Source organism: Rosa chinensis, chromosome 7 (assembly GCF_002994745.2).
Source record: "Rosa chinensis cultivar Old Blush chromosome 7, RchiOBHm-V2, whole genome shotgun sequence".
Lineage (NCBI taxonomy): Eukaryota > Viridiplantae > Streptophyta > Magnoliopsida > Rosales > Rosaceae > Rosa > Rosa chinensis.
In genome coordinates this window covers 24,795,287-24,815,774 of record NC_037094.1, presented here as the reverse complement: position 1 = coordinate 24,815,774, position 20,488 = coordinate 24,795,287, and the positions used below count along the sequence as shown (strand labels likewise).

Below are 20,488 nucleotides of genomic sequence, written 5' to 3'. Positions count from 1 at the left end.
CTGGCAGATTGGAGCGCAGGTTGCAGTGGCGGGCTGTAGGGCTGGTGTGCGGGCTGCGGGGCAGCTACGCTACAGTGGCAGTGTGAGCTGGGCGAAAGCTGCGGGGCAGCAGATGCTCAGCGGGGAGGCTGTAGGAGGCTGCGGTGTGCGGCAGGGAGGCTATTGGGGGAAGGCAGGGCTGCACGGGCTAGGGCTTGTGGTAGCTTGCGGCAAATTTTGGTGATGAGGGTTTTTAGGGTTTTTTTTTTTCTTTTTCTTTTAGGCTAGGGTTAGGAGTCGTGCTCGTGCTAATAACGTGCTGTAGTAAAAAGGAATTGTAGGGAGACTTATCATGTATTATTGATAATAGGAGCCCATTATATAGTTTGTTACAGCGTACATAAAAGGTAATAGAATCCGAACATAACTAGGAAATCTAGAACCTTCTCCTATTACAACTCTACGACTAAAACCCTAGTTTGAAGAGGCACACATGATGTCGACTTCATTCAACATTTTCCAAATTTTGCCAATCAAGTCAACCAATTTCCAGAGACTTGCTTTGGAGTGGACTGAAGCAATTCGATTGTTGTTTCCACGATTATACAAATGTAGCTTCCAAAATCCTTTTGCTTCAACTATATAGACTTCACTTTGCAGTTCGCATATCATCTTCATAATGATGTTTTTCAGTATAATGAGTGGTAGATCTATGCATTCTGTTTTGGTTGGCCTTGTGTGCCTGGCCATTGCCTCTGCTATTTCTTGTTCTAGTGTTGGAAGCTCCTACAATATTATGTGCTTGGAGAGTGAAAGGCAGGCTCTTCTACAGTTCAAACAAGGCCTTGTGGATGAGTCCAATGCTCTTGCCTCTTGGAAAAGTGAGAAAGATTGCTGCAAGTGGAGAGGAATAGCATGCAACAACCAAACAGGTCATGTTACAGGTCTTAATTTCTCCTTTAGTTATGATTCATATTTCAATTATAGTGAAGTTCCTTTAAGAGGTGCAATGAGTCCTTCACTACTTGAATTACCATTTGTAAATTACTTGGACCTCAGTTATAATGATTTTGAAGGAATTGTGATTCCTAAGCTCATTGGCTCTTTGAGTCAATTGAAAGAACTCAAACTTGCACATGCTAATTTCAGTGGACTTGTTCCTCCCCAACTTGGAAACCTCTCTAATTTGCACACTCTTGATCTTTCCAGGAACTATGATGCTAGTAGTTATGAAAACCTTGAGTGGTTATCTCATCTTTCTTCCTTAAGATACCTGAACATGTCATATCTAGATTTGTCTAAGGTTGTGAATTGGCCACAATCTTTAAGCAAGCTCATTGTACTGACAGAGCTTCAATTATCCCATGTTAACCTTCCTGATGTCAATCTAAGATCAGTTTCCTTTATTAATTCTTCCACCTCTCTTGGAACTCTCTTAATTCTTCAATATTTTATTGGATAGCCAATGTCAGCAGCAACTTTGTCCATATTGATCTCTCTCATAGCCAACTGGAAGGTCCCATCCCAGATGTCTTCACAAGCATGCTTTCTCTAGTAACACTAGATCTGTCTTGGAATAAACTTGAAGGTGGGATACCAAAAGGCTTTCAAAACTTATGCAGCTTAGAGTCGTTGACCTTATGGAGCAACCAATTGTCTGAAAACATTGAGGACTCTGTTAAAACCTTGTCTTGTGCTGAGAACACACTTATGACCCTGGACTTGAGTTATAACCAGTTTTGGGGGTCATGGCCAGATTTGGCACGATTTTCAAAGTTAAGAGAGTTACATCTTGGCAAAAATCAACTAAATGGGTATGTACCCGCGAGTGTCGGGCAACTCTCTAGTCTTGAACATCTATCTCTCTCGGGGAATTCTTTCACTGGTGTCATAACAGAATCCCACTTTCTGAAGCTCTCTCGTTTACACTATTTGGGTCTTTCTGGTAATTATTTCTCTATCAACCTGAGCTCTGATTGGAATCCACCATTTCAACTTACTGGTCTGTTAGACATGTCCTCCTACAAGCTGGGCCCAGCTTTTCCCAAATGGATTCTAACGCAAACAAATCTTACCGGTCTTTATCTCTCTAATGCTGGACTATCAGGATCATTACCTAACAAGTTCTGGGATATATTTTCTGGCTTATTTCAGTTAGATCTCTCTATGAACCAAATCCATGGAAAACTACCAAATCTGTCAACAATGAGCTTGAGTAATGTTTATTTGTCTTCTAATCTACTTTCTGGTGCAGTGCCATCATTTTCTCCTGAGCTCAGAAAGTTGTATCTCTCGAATAACAAGTTTTCTGAGCCGCTGTCTTGCTTCTGTGCAACGCAGGCTCCATATTTGGGTTTGATTGACATTTCTGAGAACCAACTGTCAGGAGAGCTTCCTAACTATTGGAAGCAATTCCAAGGATTGGAAGCTTTGAAATTGGAGAAAAATAAATTATCTGGAAAAATACCAAGCTCTTTAGGCAATCTAAAGAGACTTACGTTATTGAGTTTAAATGCTAACAACTTTTCAGGAGAATTGCCTTCTCTAGAGAACTGTACCAACACTACGTCAATAATGGCATCAGACAACAGTTTTGGACTGTCGTCTGATGAGGTTGGGCGCTGTTGTTAAAGCCTGTGCCGTCTGATGGGGTGGTCAGACAACAGCACAAAACTGTCGTCTGAAGAAGGATAGTACAAGAGCAGGTTTCTAAATACCTGTTGTCTGAACACCAGAAAAGACAATAGTAGAAAACCATTGAGGTTGTGCAAAGCAAATTAAGTCAGGAGAAGATGAAGGCTGGAGACTTGTGAGGACAAGTCAGAGAACATTGCTTTTAGAAAAAGTGTTGTCTCTATGAATCTTCAACATCGAGGAATAGTTGTTAACTGTTGAGTGGATTTTATTAACACAACATATGTTTGGAAATATCAGTCTGTTAATGTATCATAGTGCATCATTTTTCAAGATAACTATTGTTCTGTTAGTAGTTGAACAACAGAATGTGTAGTTTTGTAGTTGTGTTTCGTACAGTTGGGCAACTACACTTGTTTCAGGGATATTGTAGTTAGGTTTTACACACAACAATTTTTTTCATTTCAATTTTTTGAAGTTCAGTTATTAGACAATAATTTTTAGTCATAATTGAATTGTCTGTGAGATAGGATTATAGGACATGCATTCTGGACATTGCATCTAACAAAAACCTATTGATCAAAATATCCACAAACACATCCAACATTGATTCCAAAAACTTTCCATTGATTCCAAAACATACAAATTCCATCAGCAGTATTCATATCCCAACATTAACATGAACATACTAACCCTGCCTAAACATAAATGTCAAAAAAATCAAGGCCAGAAACATGACCACTTCCTTCTCTTCATCAACTTCCTCTTCCTTCTCAACAACATGATATGCAAAGTAGAATCCAACACCAAACTGACCAATCATGCTAACATCAGATCTAGTAGCCAAGGCTTCCATGAATTTCTTGGTGCCAGACCTTGCAATGGTACCAAGGTTGTTGACCAAATCTGAAAACACAAATAGAGCAAACTCATTAAGTACCTCATTGAAACACTAGTCTATTTTTCCACTTGAGCTTAAACAAAAAGGAAGGAAAGAAGAAGCTAGGAAGCACAGAGGAGAAATAAGGCACAAACTCATAGGTCTTTTCATTCAAATATAGCACAAAATACTTATATTTACTACAGCTGCAGCATTATTAGAATCCCCCACTGCAAATAACCAGACAAGATAACAAGCTTAATTAGCAGCTTCAATTGGTTCAGATTACCAAAAGCAGGGAGATTAGCCAAAGAGCATCCAAGGTTGCTATTTATAATTTTGGCAACCATATAGAGTAATGCTTTCTAATGAAGTCTTTTTTGAGTTTCTCTAATGGAAGAATTACCTATTACTTTGGCAAAGGACATGATTGCTGCAATAACTGAAAGCCATTACATGCATGTTATGGAAATCTGGTATCTGTGACACAACAATCTGGATGGCTCAAAATATCAGCATATACAGAGTATCCCTATATGTACATGACACCTGATGCCCTTCCTTGTGATAACAGTTTTGACTTCTAATCCCACTAAATTAACAGAACACAAACAATAAATCAATAGGCCTCAAATTCTCATTACACAATGAAAAAAAAACAAAAAAAACAAAAACATGACTTCATGAGCAAGAAGTACCTCATACTAAATGCAGTAGTAACCACATAAGAAAAACTAATCAGTAACAACGCAACATTTACTAAGCAAGTTTATAACTTCAATTGGCACAATTTGATTAGCCAATTTTATAGTGAGCTAATGCAAAAACAAATAATAAATCTTTGCAAAGAGTCATAGAGATCTGTAAAAATCTATTTCCAACTTTGAACTAAACCATATGCACATATTGGACTCGACTAATACTAACAGATCTGTAAAAATAAATGATGAGCTAAGCAACAGCAATTACCTTCTGGAGAAGGTAGAGTTAGAACTGACGGTGATCTTTTTCATTGACCACGTATGTAACAAAATGATAGGTCAAAGAACAAGAATCCAATAAGAGAAACATAAAGTCATAAGCTGGAGGTAGGAATTATTGAAACATAGAATAGGTTGCATATTTGGAAAATTGAGCACTTCCTACCTTAGCAACAGCCAAGATCTGCAGATTTTTGCAATTGAAATTAAAAACCTAGCCCACTCCATCCAGTACTCAAGCTGATTATGAGATTCCAAAAACTTAACAAGATTTTTGCTTCGTATCTTGGCTTCTTGGATCAAATTAATGAACTGCAGGGCTCGGCTAAGTTAGATAGCTTTTCAACTGATATATGGCTAGCTTTTGGATAGCCATTATCATCTGGCAGCCAACGAGCACATTTAGCACACTGTAAAACAAAATCATGAGTAACTAGGCTTATATGCTACAATAATATTAACAGGGAACACCACAACAACCAAAAACAGTATGCTATAATACAATCACCACATATCTTAAAAACCGTATTGAAATGATCTTTGTGTTCAGGGGGAGTAACATATATAAGCCATTCAGCACTTGTTGGCTATTCAATGATGTACTCGTACTCTTTTTAGCCAAATCCAGCACTTCCTACCTTAGCAACAACCACAATCCGCAGATTCAATTTCAAAAACCCTAGATTTTGCAATTGAAATTAAAAACCCAGCCTCCTACTCCATCCAGAAACTTAAAATAACAATTCAGATCTGGGCAAAATCTAAACCGCTTTTCCCAATTTTCTCAGTTCGATTTGTGCAAATAACCCACTTTTTTTCAAAAACCCATTCAAAATAGATGGTAATCAAAACTCAAAACACGAATTAAAGCAGGGAGAGAAACAATACCTCAAAGAGAGAGAGTCATAGAGGAGAGAGTGAGTGAGGGGTTTTTATATAAGGAACATTCCATCAGGAAATTCGTCTTCTTCCTTCTCCACAACGCTGGAGGAGTCGGCGGGGAGTAGCGGCAGAGGACCGTTGATATCGATCGGGGATTGGAGCTTCGACCGTGGTGCTTCGGCGACCATGGCTGGCTTTCTCTGTAAACATGGGTAGAAGCCGGCTTGGCCTTAGCAGATATGCGTGAGAAGATAGCCGTTAGCGCGGTGAGGAGGAGCGATGGGGAGGTGAGCCTAGGGTGGGAGGCCTGGTCCCTGGGATTTTAGTTTTGTATCAAGGGGAGTACGGGGCTGAGACAGAGGTCAGAGGACTGGGTCTGAGAGAACAAGAGTAGTATTCAGTGGTAAGAGAGTGTGAAAAGGGGGAAATTTAATTTTTGGCCCAAAAATGGGCGGGCAAAATGAAAGTTTTCTTGGTCGATGGAGGGATTGAGTAAAAAAATTGAGTTTTGGTCAAGTGTGAAAACTCACACAACATAAATTCACATTCATTGTCTGAAAAAGAGTCGCACAACAAACTATAAAAGCAACAAATAACTGTTGTCGGAATTCATTTGTTTAAAGGAATTTTGCACAACAGAATAAAACAGCAATAAATGACTGTTGTCTGAACCAAACAAGTCAGACAACATCAAAATATAGTGGTTGTCTGATAATAAATTACACAATAGCAATGTAAAAAGAGTTGTCTGAATAGATTTATTCTGACGACATCAAATTTCAACCATTGTCTGAATAACAATGAAACAACATCAACAATTATTATGTTGTCTAACACTAGCTATTTGGACAACAGCAATCTGAAAATCTGTTGTCCCTTTAAAAAATGCGGACAACATCACACCTATTTTACAATAACTGTTGTATGATTGAATCATACACAATAGAATACTTCTTGCTGTTGTCTAATAAATTCAGACGACAGTTAAAATGTGCGCAGTTGTCTGATGCCATTATTGGTGTAGTGCAAGTTATTGATGGTTGACCTTGGCAACAATAACCTGTCGGGAAAGATACCAATATGGATTGGCCAAAGTCTAACAAACTTGGTGATTTTACGCAATGTTTTAAAACGCTGAGGTATAGGCCGAGGCGTTTTCGGGAGAGCCTCAAGAAGGCGTTCGCCTTGAGGCGTAAGGCGTAAGCCTTACGTATAAATGAGATATATTCATGTAATTATTACTCTTATATATACCACATTAAGAGTATCCAAAAAAACATTATCTATTGTCATTCACTCGTGATCTTTCTTTGTTATCCCACTAGTAGAACTCATTGTTACCTGCATTACAAATAGCTATTAAGACTCTAGGATTGGAATGTGATATCGATCCTAATTTAGGATTGAAAACTGATCACAAGCCTAACACAAGACTGGAAACTGATATATGTCCGAACTAAACACTCCTGCAATCCTATCAGAAAAGCAGCCAAACAGACAAGCATTGTAGAGGATAACTAGACAAATGAATCAGTCTTAACCCAGTCATGCGCATGTCAAGACTGCAGCTTTGCTGCACCCAGCTCACAAGCGTGATTGTGATATAAGCCATACAAAAATAAACCTTCACTACATAATGCCTCATGATCTCTCAGGATTTGTACTAGAATTTCAATCTCCATACACCTATATAGCCTAGCTTCAAACCAGGGTATCAATACCATTGTAAAGATGAACACTTTAGTTGCGAATGAATATACAACGTTTTCCATCAAAGTCTTATTCTTTCTATATTTCCATATGAATTCTAGCTTTTCTATCAATAGCATCCTACCAATTACATAGAATGTAAAATTGCTAAAACATAAAATCATTGCAAACTGCCAGGAATTAAAAAAAAATTGATTATATTCTGGGCAGCATATCAATTAAACAAACTAGTTTAAGCCTATTAAGTATATCAATCAAAGGTTCAGCTCCAAGCCTCCATCAAATCAGTGCCTAACTAGTTGAATCATTTAATCAAAGTTTTATAATTCTATGATTCCAATCAAACAAAATCTGGGCAGCATATTCAAAGTTTCATAATCCTATTCAAAGTTTGATAATGGGATTCAAAATTTCATAATCCAATCACTCATTCAAATATGAAGACTCTCAAATGAAATCTGGGCAGCAAATTTGAAGACTATCAAACAAAATCTGGGTAAGGAGTCAATGATATAGAACTTCTGAATCAATTTCTTTTGCTGCAATCTGTAAAATAATGAAAAGCAAAAACCAAAACATTCGTCTATGGCCAATTTGATTGAATTAAGCAACAGAAATACTCAGTTGTAACAATCAACAATCACATATTCACAAAGCCTTTGAAAAGCATAGCCTAAGCCTTGAATCACTCATTCAAAGTGCGAAAATCAAATTCATATCATACCTTCAAATCTTTTGCTGCCAATCAAACTCCCATAATCCAAATCTCTTGCTCAGTTGCTCCAAGTCTCCAACTCGAATTCCAAGTGAGAAAAGAATCTCCCTTAAAGCCAAATTCTTGAGAAAACTAATGGGTTCTAAGAGATTTTTATCATTTTTCTGGGTTAGGTTCGAATTTGCTGCGTTTTGGAAGTGCAAAGGCTGAAATCTGTTCTGGAACTCTGTTCTGCTATTTCTCGCAACCTAGACAATGCTTAAAACACAAAGCCTAAACCGGCGTCTTTGGGTTTTGAAAAAAAAAAATTTTACTGCGCCTGCGCCTCTGGTTCGCCTTTCACGCCTTGGTCGACGCCTTTGAAGCCTCATCGCCTTACAACCGAAACTCACTCAATTTAAGGGCTGATTTCCGCCTTTTGAGCCTCAGGCGAGCCTTGAGGCGCGCCTTTTAATTCATTGATTTTACGCTTACGGTCCAATGAGTTCAATGGAATCATACCCTTCTCCCTGTGCAGTCTAGCCACCATTCATGTTTTGGACCTCTCTCACAACAATATTTCAGGAGCATTACCACATTGCTTCAATAACATAACGGCTTTGGCTGATGATTTTCTTTATGCTTATATGGTTGTAGAACTCGTGTGGAAAGGAATAGAGATTGAGTTCGGGAACAATATTTGGCATTTGAGAAGCATTGACATTTCAAGCAATTCTTTGGTTGGGGAAATTCCGGAAAGCATCACTAGTATGCAAAACTTGATTTCTCTAAACTTCTCAAGAAACAAATTTACAGGAAAGCTTCCTGAGAACTTCGGTAACATGAAGAAGTTAGAATCTCTTGATTTGTCAAGAAACCAGATATCTGGTCAAATTCCTCCAGTTTTTCGAGTTTGAATTTTCTTGGAGTCTTGGACTTGTCATACAACCAATTGTCTGGAAGAATTCCAGCAAGCACCCAACTTCAGAGTTTCGATGCTTCTAAATATATGGGAAATCTTGGACTCTGCGGACCACCACTCTCACCAAATTGCCCTGGAGATGCAACAACTGAAGATGATCATAACAGGGAACACGAAAATGATGGTCTCATAAGCTTGGGATTCTTCATCAGTACAGTGTTGGGATTCATCACTGGGTTTTGGATAGTCTGCGGCAGTTTATTGCTTAAGAGTTCTTGGAGATATGCTTATTTCAAATTCCTGGACAATGCAAAAGATTGGATTTATGTCAAAGCTGCTGTCTACAAAGCAAAAATGCAGAGGAGGCTTCAAAGATAAATCGTAGGGGCTGCTGGCGCGCATTCTGGGCAATGAGCTTAATTACCCCAGAACTGGAATTTCAAGGCTTAATGTGGAAGGTTTTTAGATGTCTTTGCTTTCTCTTTCAGCAAGAAATAAATATTATGGTTGTTTCTCTTGAGAAATGTAATATGGGCTGATACAAGCCCTGATGATATTATGCTTTTTTTTTCTTCATTGAGACATTTGTATAATTGATGGATGATAGCTAATTTGAATAGCTGCAATTTGAAAAAACAAAAACTCGATGTCATTATTGAGCAGGTCATTATAATTAATCATTCATTCCTTTAGTTAGTTTCACCTTCGGTAAAATTTAAATCTTGGATTTTAGTTTAGAGGAGGTTCTTCTCCTTCTTCTATACTACACGACATTTGTCCAAACGGAGTCAGTGGGTGGCAGTTTACCATTTATCTTTGAGACTAGCTTTTGTCAAAACGGTGGCTTTCGGTTATCACGTCACCATTTATCTTTGAAGTCTCCTCTGTAATATCTCCTTGCATATACATGACAGAGTATATCACAAAAGTTAGGAAAAAGGAGAATGGTTGTTCATCCTCTGAAGATAAAAGTTAGGAAAAAGGAGAATGGTTGTTCATCCTCTGAAGATATTGCGTTTTGACCATTGTGAACTGTGAAGTATGCCCACAATGTGTTTGATGAAATGCAAAACAAAGAAGATAAGTTCATAAACTGGTTCCATATAGGGTCAAGTGCAATTGGTTCTAGCTGGCAGTATATTTCATTTTGATAAGTACTGTGCTGCTACATTCTACAACATCGTGATCGTATATGTTTAAAGGCTATGAAACCTTCAAAGTCTGTGATAGCACCTGCCAGATTCTCGACTATTTTATGAGTGAGTCATACATGGACTTCTATATGATATGCTTCTATGTTGCTTATTTGGTTGTTCAATTAAATATGTTTGAAGATTTTAATTGTTTCCAATTATTGATTGAATACGTATTGTATATGGAAGATTTTAAGTAGAAGACACTAAGATGGGACATACTTGGTCGAAGATGTATATTCTTTCGGGTATATGTTTTGAGTCCTTGACATGAAGATGTATATTAATTCTCTCGTGTTTCTTAATCAATCCCAAAGCTCAATCAGGGTGAAACGCAGTAAAAATGCACAAATTGTTTTCATTCAAAAAGTATCTGTTTGAATTTTGTGTTCATTTTCTGTGGCAGAACTTTTATTCTAATGCCAAAAACAGATTTGAAGTTCAATAGTAAAAATGCAGACCAACTGTTTGAGGTTTTACTTGTGCAAGCGAAGCCTTGTTTAGTATCTGCTGAGCTCTCTACAGTAACTCGTCCGAGCTTGCAGGGTCAGTGATGAATCTATTTTATTGATTTCATACATTCACGTACTTTAGTATTTGTAACTTTTCAGCATTCAAGTCCACACAACACACAATGTAGCTATTTATAGCTAGATTGTAGAGATCTTTCTGTCGCTTTATTCATTATCAGATGCAGAGACTATATTTACATTATGAGTAGCAAGTGTTGGTTGGGCTTCTATGCTTGCTCGTTACCTCTGCAATTAGTTGTTCAAGAGTTGGGAGCTCCAGGCCTCCAGCATAAGATTTGATATGAACGGCCAAGTACAAGGCAAGAGTAGTGCAGGGGAGACGTCAGAGATAAATGGCAAAGTAAAATAAGTTACACAAGTTTGTTTCTTTATTTGTGGTGTTTGACAGGACTTGCAATTAGAAAGATATTCTAATTTATAGTATGAGTGAAGCGGTTATCATATGAAACACACAATATATGGTTGTTGAACAGGAGAGGATCGATAGACTCGATCAGGAGTGGATCTATTATCATGCTGATTTTTTACTCTCTGCAGGAGAACTGCCTAACCCAATATAGAAGCTTCGGCTTAAAGTCCTCATCCAAAAGCACGTTAGAGGATTTAAAATGTCGATACATCAAGCCTAAATGTCTGACTGCTTTATTGAAATTTGACAAAAGCAAGCAAAACTTGATCCAAACAAAAAAAAAAAAAAAACAGAAGAAGACATAAGCAAGTGAAAAAAGAATGACGCGTTATTTGATCCAATTTTAGGAGTATTAGCAATATATAGTAGTCACTTCAACCTGTTAAAATATTTAAATAGAACATAGTCACAGCAGACACTACTGATAATGCTTTCGTTTGATCACAGGCTTCTCTATTATATCACCTCAACTTGGGGTTCTTTTTACCCAATTTAGACCCAGATGCCCCAAAATTGTTATTTACAAAGTTGGTACCCTTTTTTATCTTGTATGGCTTGCTTCAACATCTCTACTACCTGATTCATTGTTGGCCCGTCTTTAATACACTCTTCAGCATTTGGATATTGATGGCCAGCAGCAAAAACAGAAGATGACTTTTGTTCTAGCTGACAAGAAGAGCTGACCAAGTCTATGATGTAGTATTATAACATTAACATTAAATCACAAGAAAGCATTTTTAAGTGGTAAGAATTTTGATTTTTCCCCTTAATTGACTTTCAGCTACAGAAATGGAAGAACAAGATCAGGGGACTGGTGTGTTGAAGTAAACAGGGGGTTACTTATTAAGGCACAGAACTTACAGAATGAAAATTTAGTTCATGCTTCTTTTATATTACTCTCAAGTTTTATGTCCAATTTCGATTTGTACTAGACAGCAAAGAAGAGTGCAATGGCATTTGAAGGTTTTGAACTCAAGAACTCTTATACCATGTGACACAACCACAGGGTCCCAACAGCTAAAGCTTTTAGAGTACAGAATACATCAAGATAATGGACAGTTACCGAAGTGACAGTGTCCACCAAGGTATGTAACTGAAGGTAATTATATTAGTAACACATACAATTTTAATTCCAAAACCAGAGATGTGACTATAAATGCAGCAAACAAGTAGAAGATGTATGACGAGCCGGGTATATGTTTTGAAAAGAATGGAATTGAGAGAAAGTAAGCAAGTACCAGCAGGAAACGTAGAAGACTGTTGCCACTGCAACTGTCTGAACCAGAGTGAAAGCTTTCTCCATTTTCACGAATTTTACAAATTTCTCAATTTTACAAGAGAAGAGAGTCTTGGGGTCCAGTTGAGGGCCCAGCCTAAGTACAAAACCACGTGATAATCAGAAAGGAGAGAAACATAGAATGATTGTACAAAACCACGTGATAATCGACGAAGGAAAAACCCAATTTCCAAATTATGCCGATCAAGTCAGTCAATGAAGCAACTCCATTGCTGTTTCCACGATTGTACATATGTAGTTTCCAAAATCCTTTTGCTTCAACTATATATACTTCACTTTGCAGGTTGCATATCATCTTCATAATCATGTTTTTCAGTATAATGAGTGGTGGGTCTATGCATTCTGGTTTGGTTGGGCTTGTGTGCCTGGCCATTGCCTCTGCTATTTGTTGTTCAAGTGTTGGAAGCTCCAACAACATCATGTGCTTGGAGAGTGAAAGGCATGCTCTTCTCCAGTTTAAACAAGGCCTTGCGGATGAGTCCAGTGATCTTGCCTCTTGGAAAAGTGAGAAAGATTGCTGCAAGTGGAGAGGAATAGCATGCACCAACCAAACAGGTCATGTCATCACTCTAGATCTCTCTTATAGTTATTATGCCGATTCCACTAAATGGAGAGGTGAAATTAGTCCTTCACTACTTGAATTGCGATATCTAAATTACTTGGATCTCAGTTATAATCATTTTGAAGGAATTATGATTCCCAAGTTCATTGGCTCTTTGAGTCAATTGAAAGAACTCAAACTTGCAGATGCTAATTTCAGTGGACCTGTTCCTCCCCAACTTGGAAACCTCTCTAATTTGCACACTCTCGATCTTTCCAGGAACAAATATATTAGTTCAGAAAATCTTGAGTGGTTATCTCATCTTTCTTCCTTGAGATACCTGAACATGTCAGAAGTAGATTTGTCAAAGGTTGTGAACTGGCCACAATCTTTAAGCAAGCTCACTTCACTTACAGAGCTTAAGTTATCTTGGTGTAATCTTCCTGATGTCAATCTAAGATCACTTTCCTTTATTAATTCTTCCACCTCTCTTCAACTCCTTGACCTCTCTGGGAACTCTCTTAATTCTTCAATATTTTATTGGATAGCCAATGTCAGCAGCAACTTTGTCCATATTGATCTGTCTTGGAATAAACTTGAAGGTGGGATACCAAAAGGCTTTCAAAACTTATGTAGCTTAGAGTCGTTGACCTTATGGTCAAACCAATTGTCTGAAAACTTTGAAGACTCTGTTAAAACCTTGTCTTGTGCTGAGAACACACTTGAGACCGTGGAGTTGGGTTTTAACCAATTTTGGGGATCGTTGCCAGATTTGAAACGTTTTTTTAAGTTAAGAAAGTTAGATCTTTCCAATAATCAACTAAATGGGTCTGTACCCGAGAGTGTCGGGCAACTCTCTAGCCTTGAAAGATTATATCTCGACGGGAATTCTTTGAGTGGTGTCATAACAGAAGCCCACTTTTTGAACCTCTCTCGTTTACAGTATCTGAGTCTTTCTGGTAATCGTTTCTCTATCAACCTGAGCTCTGATTGGAATCCACCATTTCAGCTTTTGTGGTTAGATATGTCCTCTTGCAAGATGGGCCCAGCTTTTCCCAAGTGGATTCTAACGCAGACAAAGCTTACTCATCTTGATCTCTCTAATGCTGGACTATCAGGATCATTACCTATCCAGGTTTGGGATCTATTTTCTGGCTTATTTGATTTAGATCTCTCTATGAACCAAATCCATGGAAAACTGCCGAATCTGTCATCGACAAGCTTGGGTAATGTTAACTTGTCTTCTAATCTATTTTATGGCGCATTGCCATCATTTTCTCCTATGCTACAAAGCCTGTATCTCTCGAATAATAGGTTTTCTGGACCTTTGTCTTCCTTATGTGCAACGCAGTCTCCATATTTGGTGTATCTTGACATTTCTAAGAACCTATTGTCTGGGGAGCTTCCTAATTGTTGGATGCAGATTCAAGTATTGCAAGTGTTGAATTTGGGAAAGAATAAATTATCTGGAAAAATACCAAGCTCGTTAGGCAATCTACAGTCAATTGGGATATTGCGTTTACATGATAACAACTTTTCAGGAGAATTGCCTTCTTTAGAGAACTGTACCCGATTAATAATGGTTGACCTTGGCAACAATAACTTGTCGGGAAAGATACCAACATGGATTGGCCAAAGTCTAACAAACTTGGCGATTCTACGCTTACGGTCCAATGAGTTCAATGGAATCATACCCTTCTCCCTGTGCACTCTAGCTGCCATTCATGTATTGGACCTCTCTCATAACAATATTTCCGGAGGCTTGCCGCATTGCTTCAATAACATTAGCCAAAGCGCTAATGATTATATCTATTATCCTTCTTTCCTTAATTTAGAACTCGTGTGGAAGGGAATAGAAATCGAGTTTGGGAAAAATCTTGCTGGTATGAGAAGCATTGACATGTCAAGCAACTATTTGGTGGGGGAAATTCCACAGTGTATAGCAAGTATGACAGAGTTGATTTCACTGAATCTGTCAAGAAACTGTTTGACAGGACAGCTTCCCGAAAACTTTGGTAACATGAAGATGTTGGAATCTCTTGATTTGTCAAGAAACCAGATATCTGGAAAAATTCCTGCAAGTTTTTCGAGATTAAACTATCTCGGAGTCTTGGACGTATCACACAACCACTTGTCAGGAAGAATTCCATTAGGCACCCAACTTCAGGGTTTCGATGCTTCTGCATATATGGAAAATCTTGGGCTTTGTGGACCACCGCTGCCACAAAGTTGTCCAGGAGATGGAACAGTTCAAGATGACGGAATCGCGAGAGGCACTAAAACTGTTAATGATGGTCTCATAAGCCTGGGATTCTTTATCAGTGCAGTGCTGGGATTCGTCACTGGATTTTGGATGGTCTTTGGAAGTTTACTGCTTAAGACTTCTTGGAGATGTGCTTATTTCGGATTCCTGGACAATGCAAAAGACTGGATTTATGTCAAAACTGTTGTGTACAAGGCAAAAGTGCGGAGGACACTTCAAAGATAAATGGTAAACTAAGCTACATAAAATACTTTTTTTTTCTAGTGTTTATGTTTTCTAGCTAGATATACTTATAGAAACTCTTTCAAATTTATAGTATACCAATCGTTTGGAAACACAAAATATTTGTCCAATCTTTTAGAAATATTGTTTTTTGACTGTCATTTGTTTTGACATGATGTTAGGAGATGCTGGCATTCAGGGAAATGATGAGCCTAATTTCCCAGAAGTGGAAAAATTCAAGGCTTAATGTTGAAGGTTTTCAGATGTCGTTGCTTTCTCTTTCAGCAAGAAATAAATATTATGCTTGTTTCTCTTGAGGTATGTGTATGAATAATGGATTGTATGTAGTATGAGTTAGCACCCTTGCTTGTCAAGTAAATTACGTGAGAGCTGGAGAAGCACATTCCTTATGTTTAGAGGAAATGGTTGTAGTAAGTGGTTAGATCTCAATTGAATTGTAAATAGGATGTAGTTTTTTTTTCTATGATAGATTGGAAATTTCTCAGGGATTTGATTAAATTCATTCCAATAGTTGTTAGGCACTGAATGGGATATTCCAGAAATTGCAGAAATGAAGATAATGATGCTCTCTCTGCTCTAAATCCAATATAAAATAAAAAAATAAAAAAATGGTATGCGTAATATTAATGTTGGATTCTCATCTGGATTCTGGACTCAAGTTGAAATACTAAGAGACATGGATTGTTATTATAGTGATAAAGTTATATTAACATAAATGAAACTTCTGGAAAACAAGTTGAATAACACAAACATGATAAGGTTAGATTGGAATAGATATGTTTTTTTTTTTTTTGAATGGAAGATGTCAGCCCTTTATTAAACTGAAAAAGATTACAGACTACAAACATCAGCTGCTACTGCAGCTGAGAGAAAAGGAGGAGTAGAAAAGTAAAAACAATCTTGAGATACAGAACAAGCATGAGTTGCTAGCTGATGAGCAACCATATATATTACCCATTCTACCAATGTGAACCACCTTCACAAACAAAGGGGATTCCAGCAACAGAACCAAATCATCATATAATCTTCCGAGGACAGATGTATTGCTAGTAGTAGACTCACTCAATTGTCGTTGGACATTCAAGGCATCAGTCTCCAAAATTGCCGGAAGATAGCCGTGCTCCATGGCAAACTCAATTGCTGTTTTGCACGCCAAAAGCTCCCCGTGTTTCGGTGATAGCAGACCGGTTACTGGACAAGCACCACCTGCCAGCATAACCCCAAAACCATCACGAACGACAAACCCGATACCACCACTACGAGTCACATGATTGAAGGATCCATCAACATTTATTTTCAAACATCCCACTGGTGGAGCAGACCAGCGCACCACTCGACTTCGTCGTTCCCCAACACCTACTTCTTTCGAATTATGGAATTGAAACTCTTGTAACCTCGACATAGACCCAATGATCACATCACTAACTGCCCCCCTCTTCTGGCTCCAAACCCTATCATTCCGCTCCTTCCACACACCATAGAGCAAGAAGATGAGAGTTCCAAAGTTAAACAGAGACAACTCCTGTGCACATGAGATCAACCATAAAAACAGACTACTACTTATAATCTGGGGTCCATAGCACACTTGTTTCAGAACAGCATTGGATTGAAGAACCGACTGAGTGAAGTTACAATCCCTGCACAAATGTAAAGTAGACTCATTGCACTCCTCACACAGCACACACACTGTCGAGTCCAATTGCACTCTCCGCGATTCCAGATTAGCCAGGGAAGGCAATATATCCAAACAAATTCTCCAAAAATGAATCTTAGCCTTGCTTGGCACATTTGCTTTCCACAGTTTCTTCCAAATCACACTCCCCACAGGAAGAGCTAGAGGACTATAATTAGTGGAAGAGGAAAGAAAAAAATGATACGCTGACTTAATTGAATACTTACCATCCGTCGTCAACTTCCACACCAACCTATCTGCTACCACCCTCCTACTCAGTGGCATAGATGTGATCAACTCCACTTCCGATACCGGAAATAGCCGATGTAGGAGAATCACATTCCACTCCCCTGTGTCCCCTATTAAGTCACTGACTCTACTAACCTCAGATTGGGCCAAAACTGAAAAAGTAGGTTTCCCAGTAGTTAGTCCCAACACCCAATTATCCGAGAATACACCAATATCTCTACCATCACCAACCTGCCACCAACAATACTCTCTTAGCAAGTCCCAAGTAGAAAAAATACTCCGCCATGAGTACGAAGGAGAGGCATGAGTAGTCGCCTCCCAGAATGAACTTTCTGGATAATACTTTGCCTTATACAATCGAGCAACAAGAGATGAAGGATTGGTAAGTATGCGCCATGCCTGCTTTACTAACATAGCCATATTAAAAATAGACAAGATGCGGAAGCCTAATCCTCCTTCTTCCTTCGGATTACACAAAGCACCCCACGTCTTCCAATGTATCTTCCGTTTATCTAGCGTGCTCCCCCACCAAAACCTAGTACACATTTGTTCCAAGTTATCACAAAAATTTTTTGTCAATTGGAATACACTCATAACATAAGTAGGTAGAGCCGAAGCCACAACACGAATAAGAATATCTTTTCCAGCCTCGCTTAACAGCTTCCCCTGCCAGTCAGAGAGTTTCTTCGCCAATTTATCCTTAATATACTGAAAAGTAGTAGATTTCTTGCGCCCCACGTAAGTGGGTAGCCCCAGGTATTTATCATGGACATCAACTATTTGCATCCCCATATAACTAGCCAACTCCTCCCTCATCTCAATTGAGATGTTCTTGCTAAAAGCCACAGAGCTTTTGTCAAAATTAACAAGTTGCCCTGATGCTCGTCCATATATCTCTATGACATCCTGAAGCTCATAGCAATTCTCTAAAGAAGCGTGAGCATAAATCATGCTATCATCAGCGAATAATAAATGATTAATAGGAGGAGCATTATCACACACCTCTATTCCGGATAACAGGCCCAAAGCTTGTTTCTGTTGCAAGAGAGCAGAAAAGCCTTCAGCCCCAATCAGAAAAAGGTAGGGAGATAACATATCACCTTGACGAAGTCCCCTACTCGGTGTAACATATCCCCTAGGTTTCCCCCTGATCAAAAATGAATATCTCACCGAAGACACACACTGCATCACCATGTTGATCCAATTCTGAGCAAAGCCAAAACGAACCATTACCATCCTTAGGAAACTTCATTCCATTCGATCATAGGCCTTACTTAAATCCAACTTTAGAGCCATAAAGCCATCAGCCCCCTCCCTCTTATTGTGCACAAAATGAGCAATTTCATTAGCAACTAGAATATTATCCGTGATCAAACGTCCAGGAACAAAAGCACTTTGAAAAGGTGAAATCACAGAAGGAAGAATAACCCTTAATCTGTTTGCAATCACCTTCGAACAGATTTTGTAAACCACATTACACAATGCTATTGGACGCAAATCAGACATGTGTTCTGGTGTATCCACTTTGGGAATTAGGCATATGTGCGTAAAATTGATTTGACGAAGAAGTTGTCCCATTTGCAGAAAACTACGGACTGCCTCAAAAACATCTGTTCCAATCGTCTCCCAATAATGTTGGAAGAATAAAGGAGGCATCCCATCTGGACCTGGGGATTTAGTTGGGTACATTTGCAAAAGGGCATGACGGACCTCTTCAATTGTACAGGGTGCACAAAGTTGAGCATTCATCTCTTCACTCACACTAGGTTGAATAGCTTCCAACGTAGTATGCACTGCATCATAATCAATCTCCGAAGCTTGAAACATTTTTGAAAAATAGGATGTAACCACATTCTCAATCCCAGCATCATCTTCGAACCATTGACCTTCATCATCGTAGAGACCCTGCAGCATATTCTTTCGTTTCCTATTTTGAGCCTTCTGGTGGAAAAAAACCAGTATTTCGATCCCCTTCCTTTAGCCAAGTCACCTTAGATCGTTGCCGCCAGAAGGACTCCTCCTGATATAACAAGATTTGAAGCCTATCCATCAATTCTTTCTTTTCCGGAGCCGCAACAGAACTCGGTACACCGAGTAATTCCTCCAATCTGGTACGAATGCCTAGCATTTGGAGTTGGCGTCCTCTGAACACCTGTTTCGGCCACTTATCGAGATGAATCCGAGTATGTTCTATTTTTTTGCAACACAAAACATCGGAGTTCCCGTCACATCCGTCTCCCAAGCTTCCTTAACTACTCCATCACACTCTGGGTGTTTTATCCAAAACGCCTCAAACTTGAACCTGTGATACTTTGGTCTAGAAGCCAGAGGTGACGTGCTTGCTTTCAACAAAATGGGAACATGATCCGAGTCTGATGGAGGCAGATGAAAAAGCTTTGAATAACAAAATAAGTCATGCCAAGAGGGAGTGCAGACCGCCCTATCCAACCTCAGTTGCATCTCCGAGTTCCACCATGTTGCCATTGCCCCATGAAACCCTAGATCCAACAAATCCCCATACCCTAGGGCTTCACGGAATCCTCTCATTTGCCTCTCTACCCTAAGAGGTCCATCAATCTTCTCCCTATTGTTAAGGATCTCGTTGAAATCTCCAACTACAACCCATGGTAACGAATCCAAATCTAAGAGATCCCTAAGTAGTTGCCACGACTGGTCTCTGTCCCGTGTTCTAGCATAACCATAAAAGCCAGTCAGCTCCAAGAAGGATAGCCTGAGTCCCCCACAATCACCGCATCAATGTGATGGGCTGACGTCGTGCCCAACTGTATTTTGATCTCATCGTTCCAAAACAGACCTAGACCCCTGGCTTGGCCCTCAATAAGCACAACCTCCGCATTTGCAAAACCAAGCGAGCGATGCAAACGATCAAAATCCTCCTGACGACTTATCTTGGTCTCACACAAGAAAACGATCTGAGGCCGGTTTTGCGAAATTAGATCTTTCAACGCTCTTGACGTCGCCTCATTGCAGATCCCTCTACAATTCCAGCTAAGCACATCCAGATCCATGGATGTAGATTTTGCTTTCTAATAGCTAGAAAGTAAACCCTAGCGCGAGAGCAGCTAGGTCGGGGAGAAAGCTTCTTTAACTCTTGCCTGGAATAGATATGTTGAAATGCTCTGGAATGGAACAATATATAATTGCAGCTAATAACTTTGAAATCAATCGAGAAAGCTAGGTGTAAATTACAGCCAGAAAGATTAGGAATCTAAATAGAGGTCTTGTTGCATAATAACAACTTTGGTCACTTGAAGATGATAGCGTTTCTTCATTCTTCAGAAAACAGCTATCCAGTAGAATCCTTCAAGCTTTTCGAGCTTGAAATTTCTTAGTGCCTTGGACTTGTCAGGAAGAATTCAACCTTCAGAGATTTTATTACTCTGCAT

At 39.0% G+C, this 20,488-nt stretch overlaps 1 protein-coding gene and 1 long non-coding RNA gene across 3 annotated transcripts; one reads left to right on the top strand and one right to left on the bottom strand.

Moving 5' to 3' along the window:
- Positions 1–676: 676 nt before the first annotated feature.
- LOC112177669 (receptor-like protein EIX2) lies at positions 677–2,610 on the top strand. Its single transcript, XM_024315935.1, has 2 exons — positions 677–1,202; positions 1,442–2,610. Exons 1-2 carry the CDS (start codon positions 677–679, stop codon positions 2,608–2,610), a joined length of 1,695 nt encoding a protein of 564 aa, XP_024171703.1.
- Positions 2,611–3,175: 565 nt separating this feature from the next.
- On the bottom strand, positions 3,176–5,906 carry LOC112178626. 2 transcript variants are annotated; one of them, XR_005802684.1, is made up of 3 exons: positions 5,362–5,906; positions 3,900–4,883; positions 3,176–3,519 (listed from the first exon to the last, which is right to left on the bottom strand). It is a non-coding gene; the product is annotated as an uncharacterized LOC112178626 (long non-coding RNA). The 2 variants fall into 2 exon arrangements; XR_005802685.1 differs by having other exon boundaries at positions 4,640–4,883; positions 5,362–5,890.
- Between the last annotated feature and the right edge of the window lie 14,582 nt (positions 5,907–20,488).

What these genes read in the sequence shown, in the direction of transcription:
- LOC112177669 (XM_024315935.1), top strand. Translation starts at nt 677, where the DNA reads ATGAGTGGTAGATCTATGCATTCTGTTTTGGTTGGCCTTGTGTGCCTG. An exon ending in TTCCAGGAACTATGATGCTA is followed by an intron (nt 1,203 to 1,441) that starts GTAGTTATGAAA and finishes TTTATTGGATAG; the next exon opens with CCAATGTCAGCAGCAACTTT.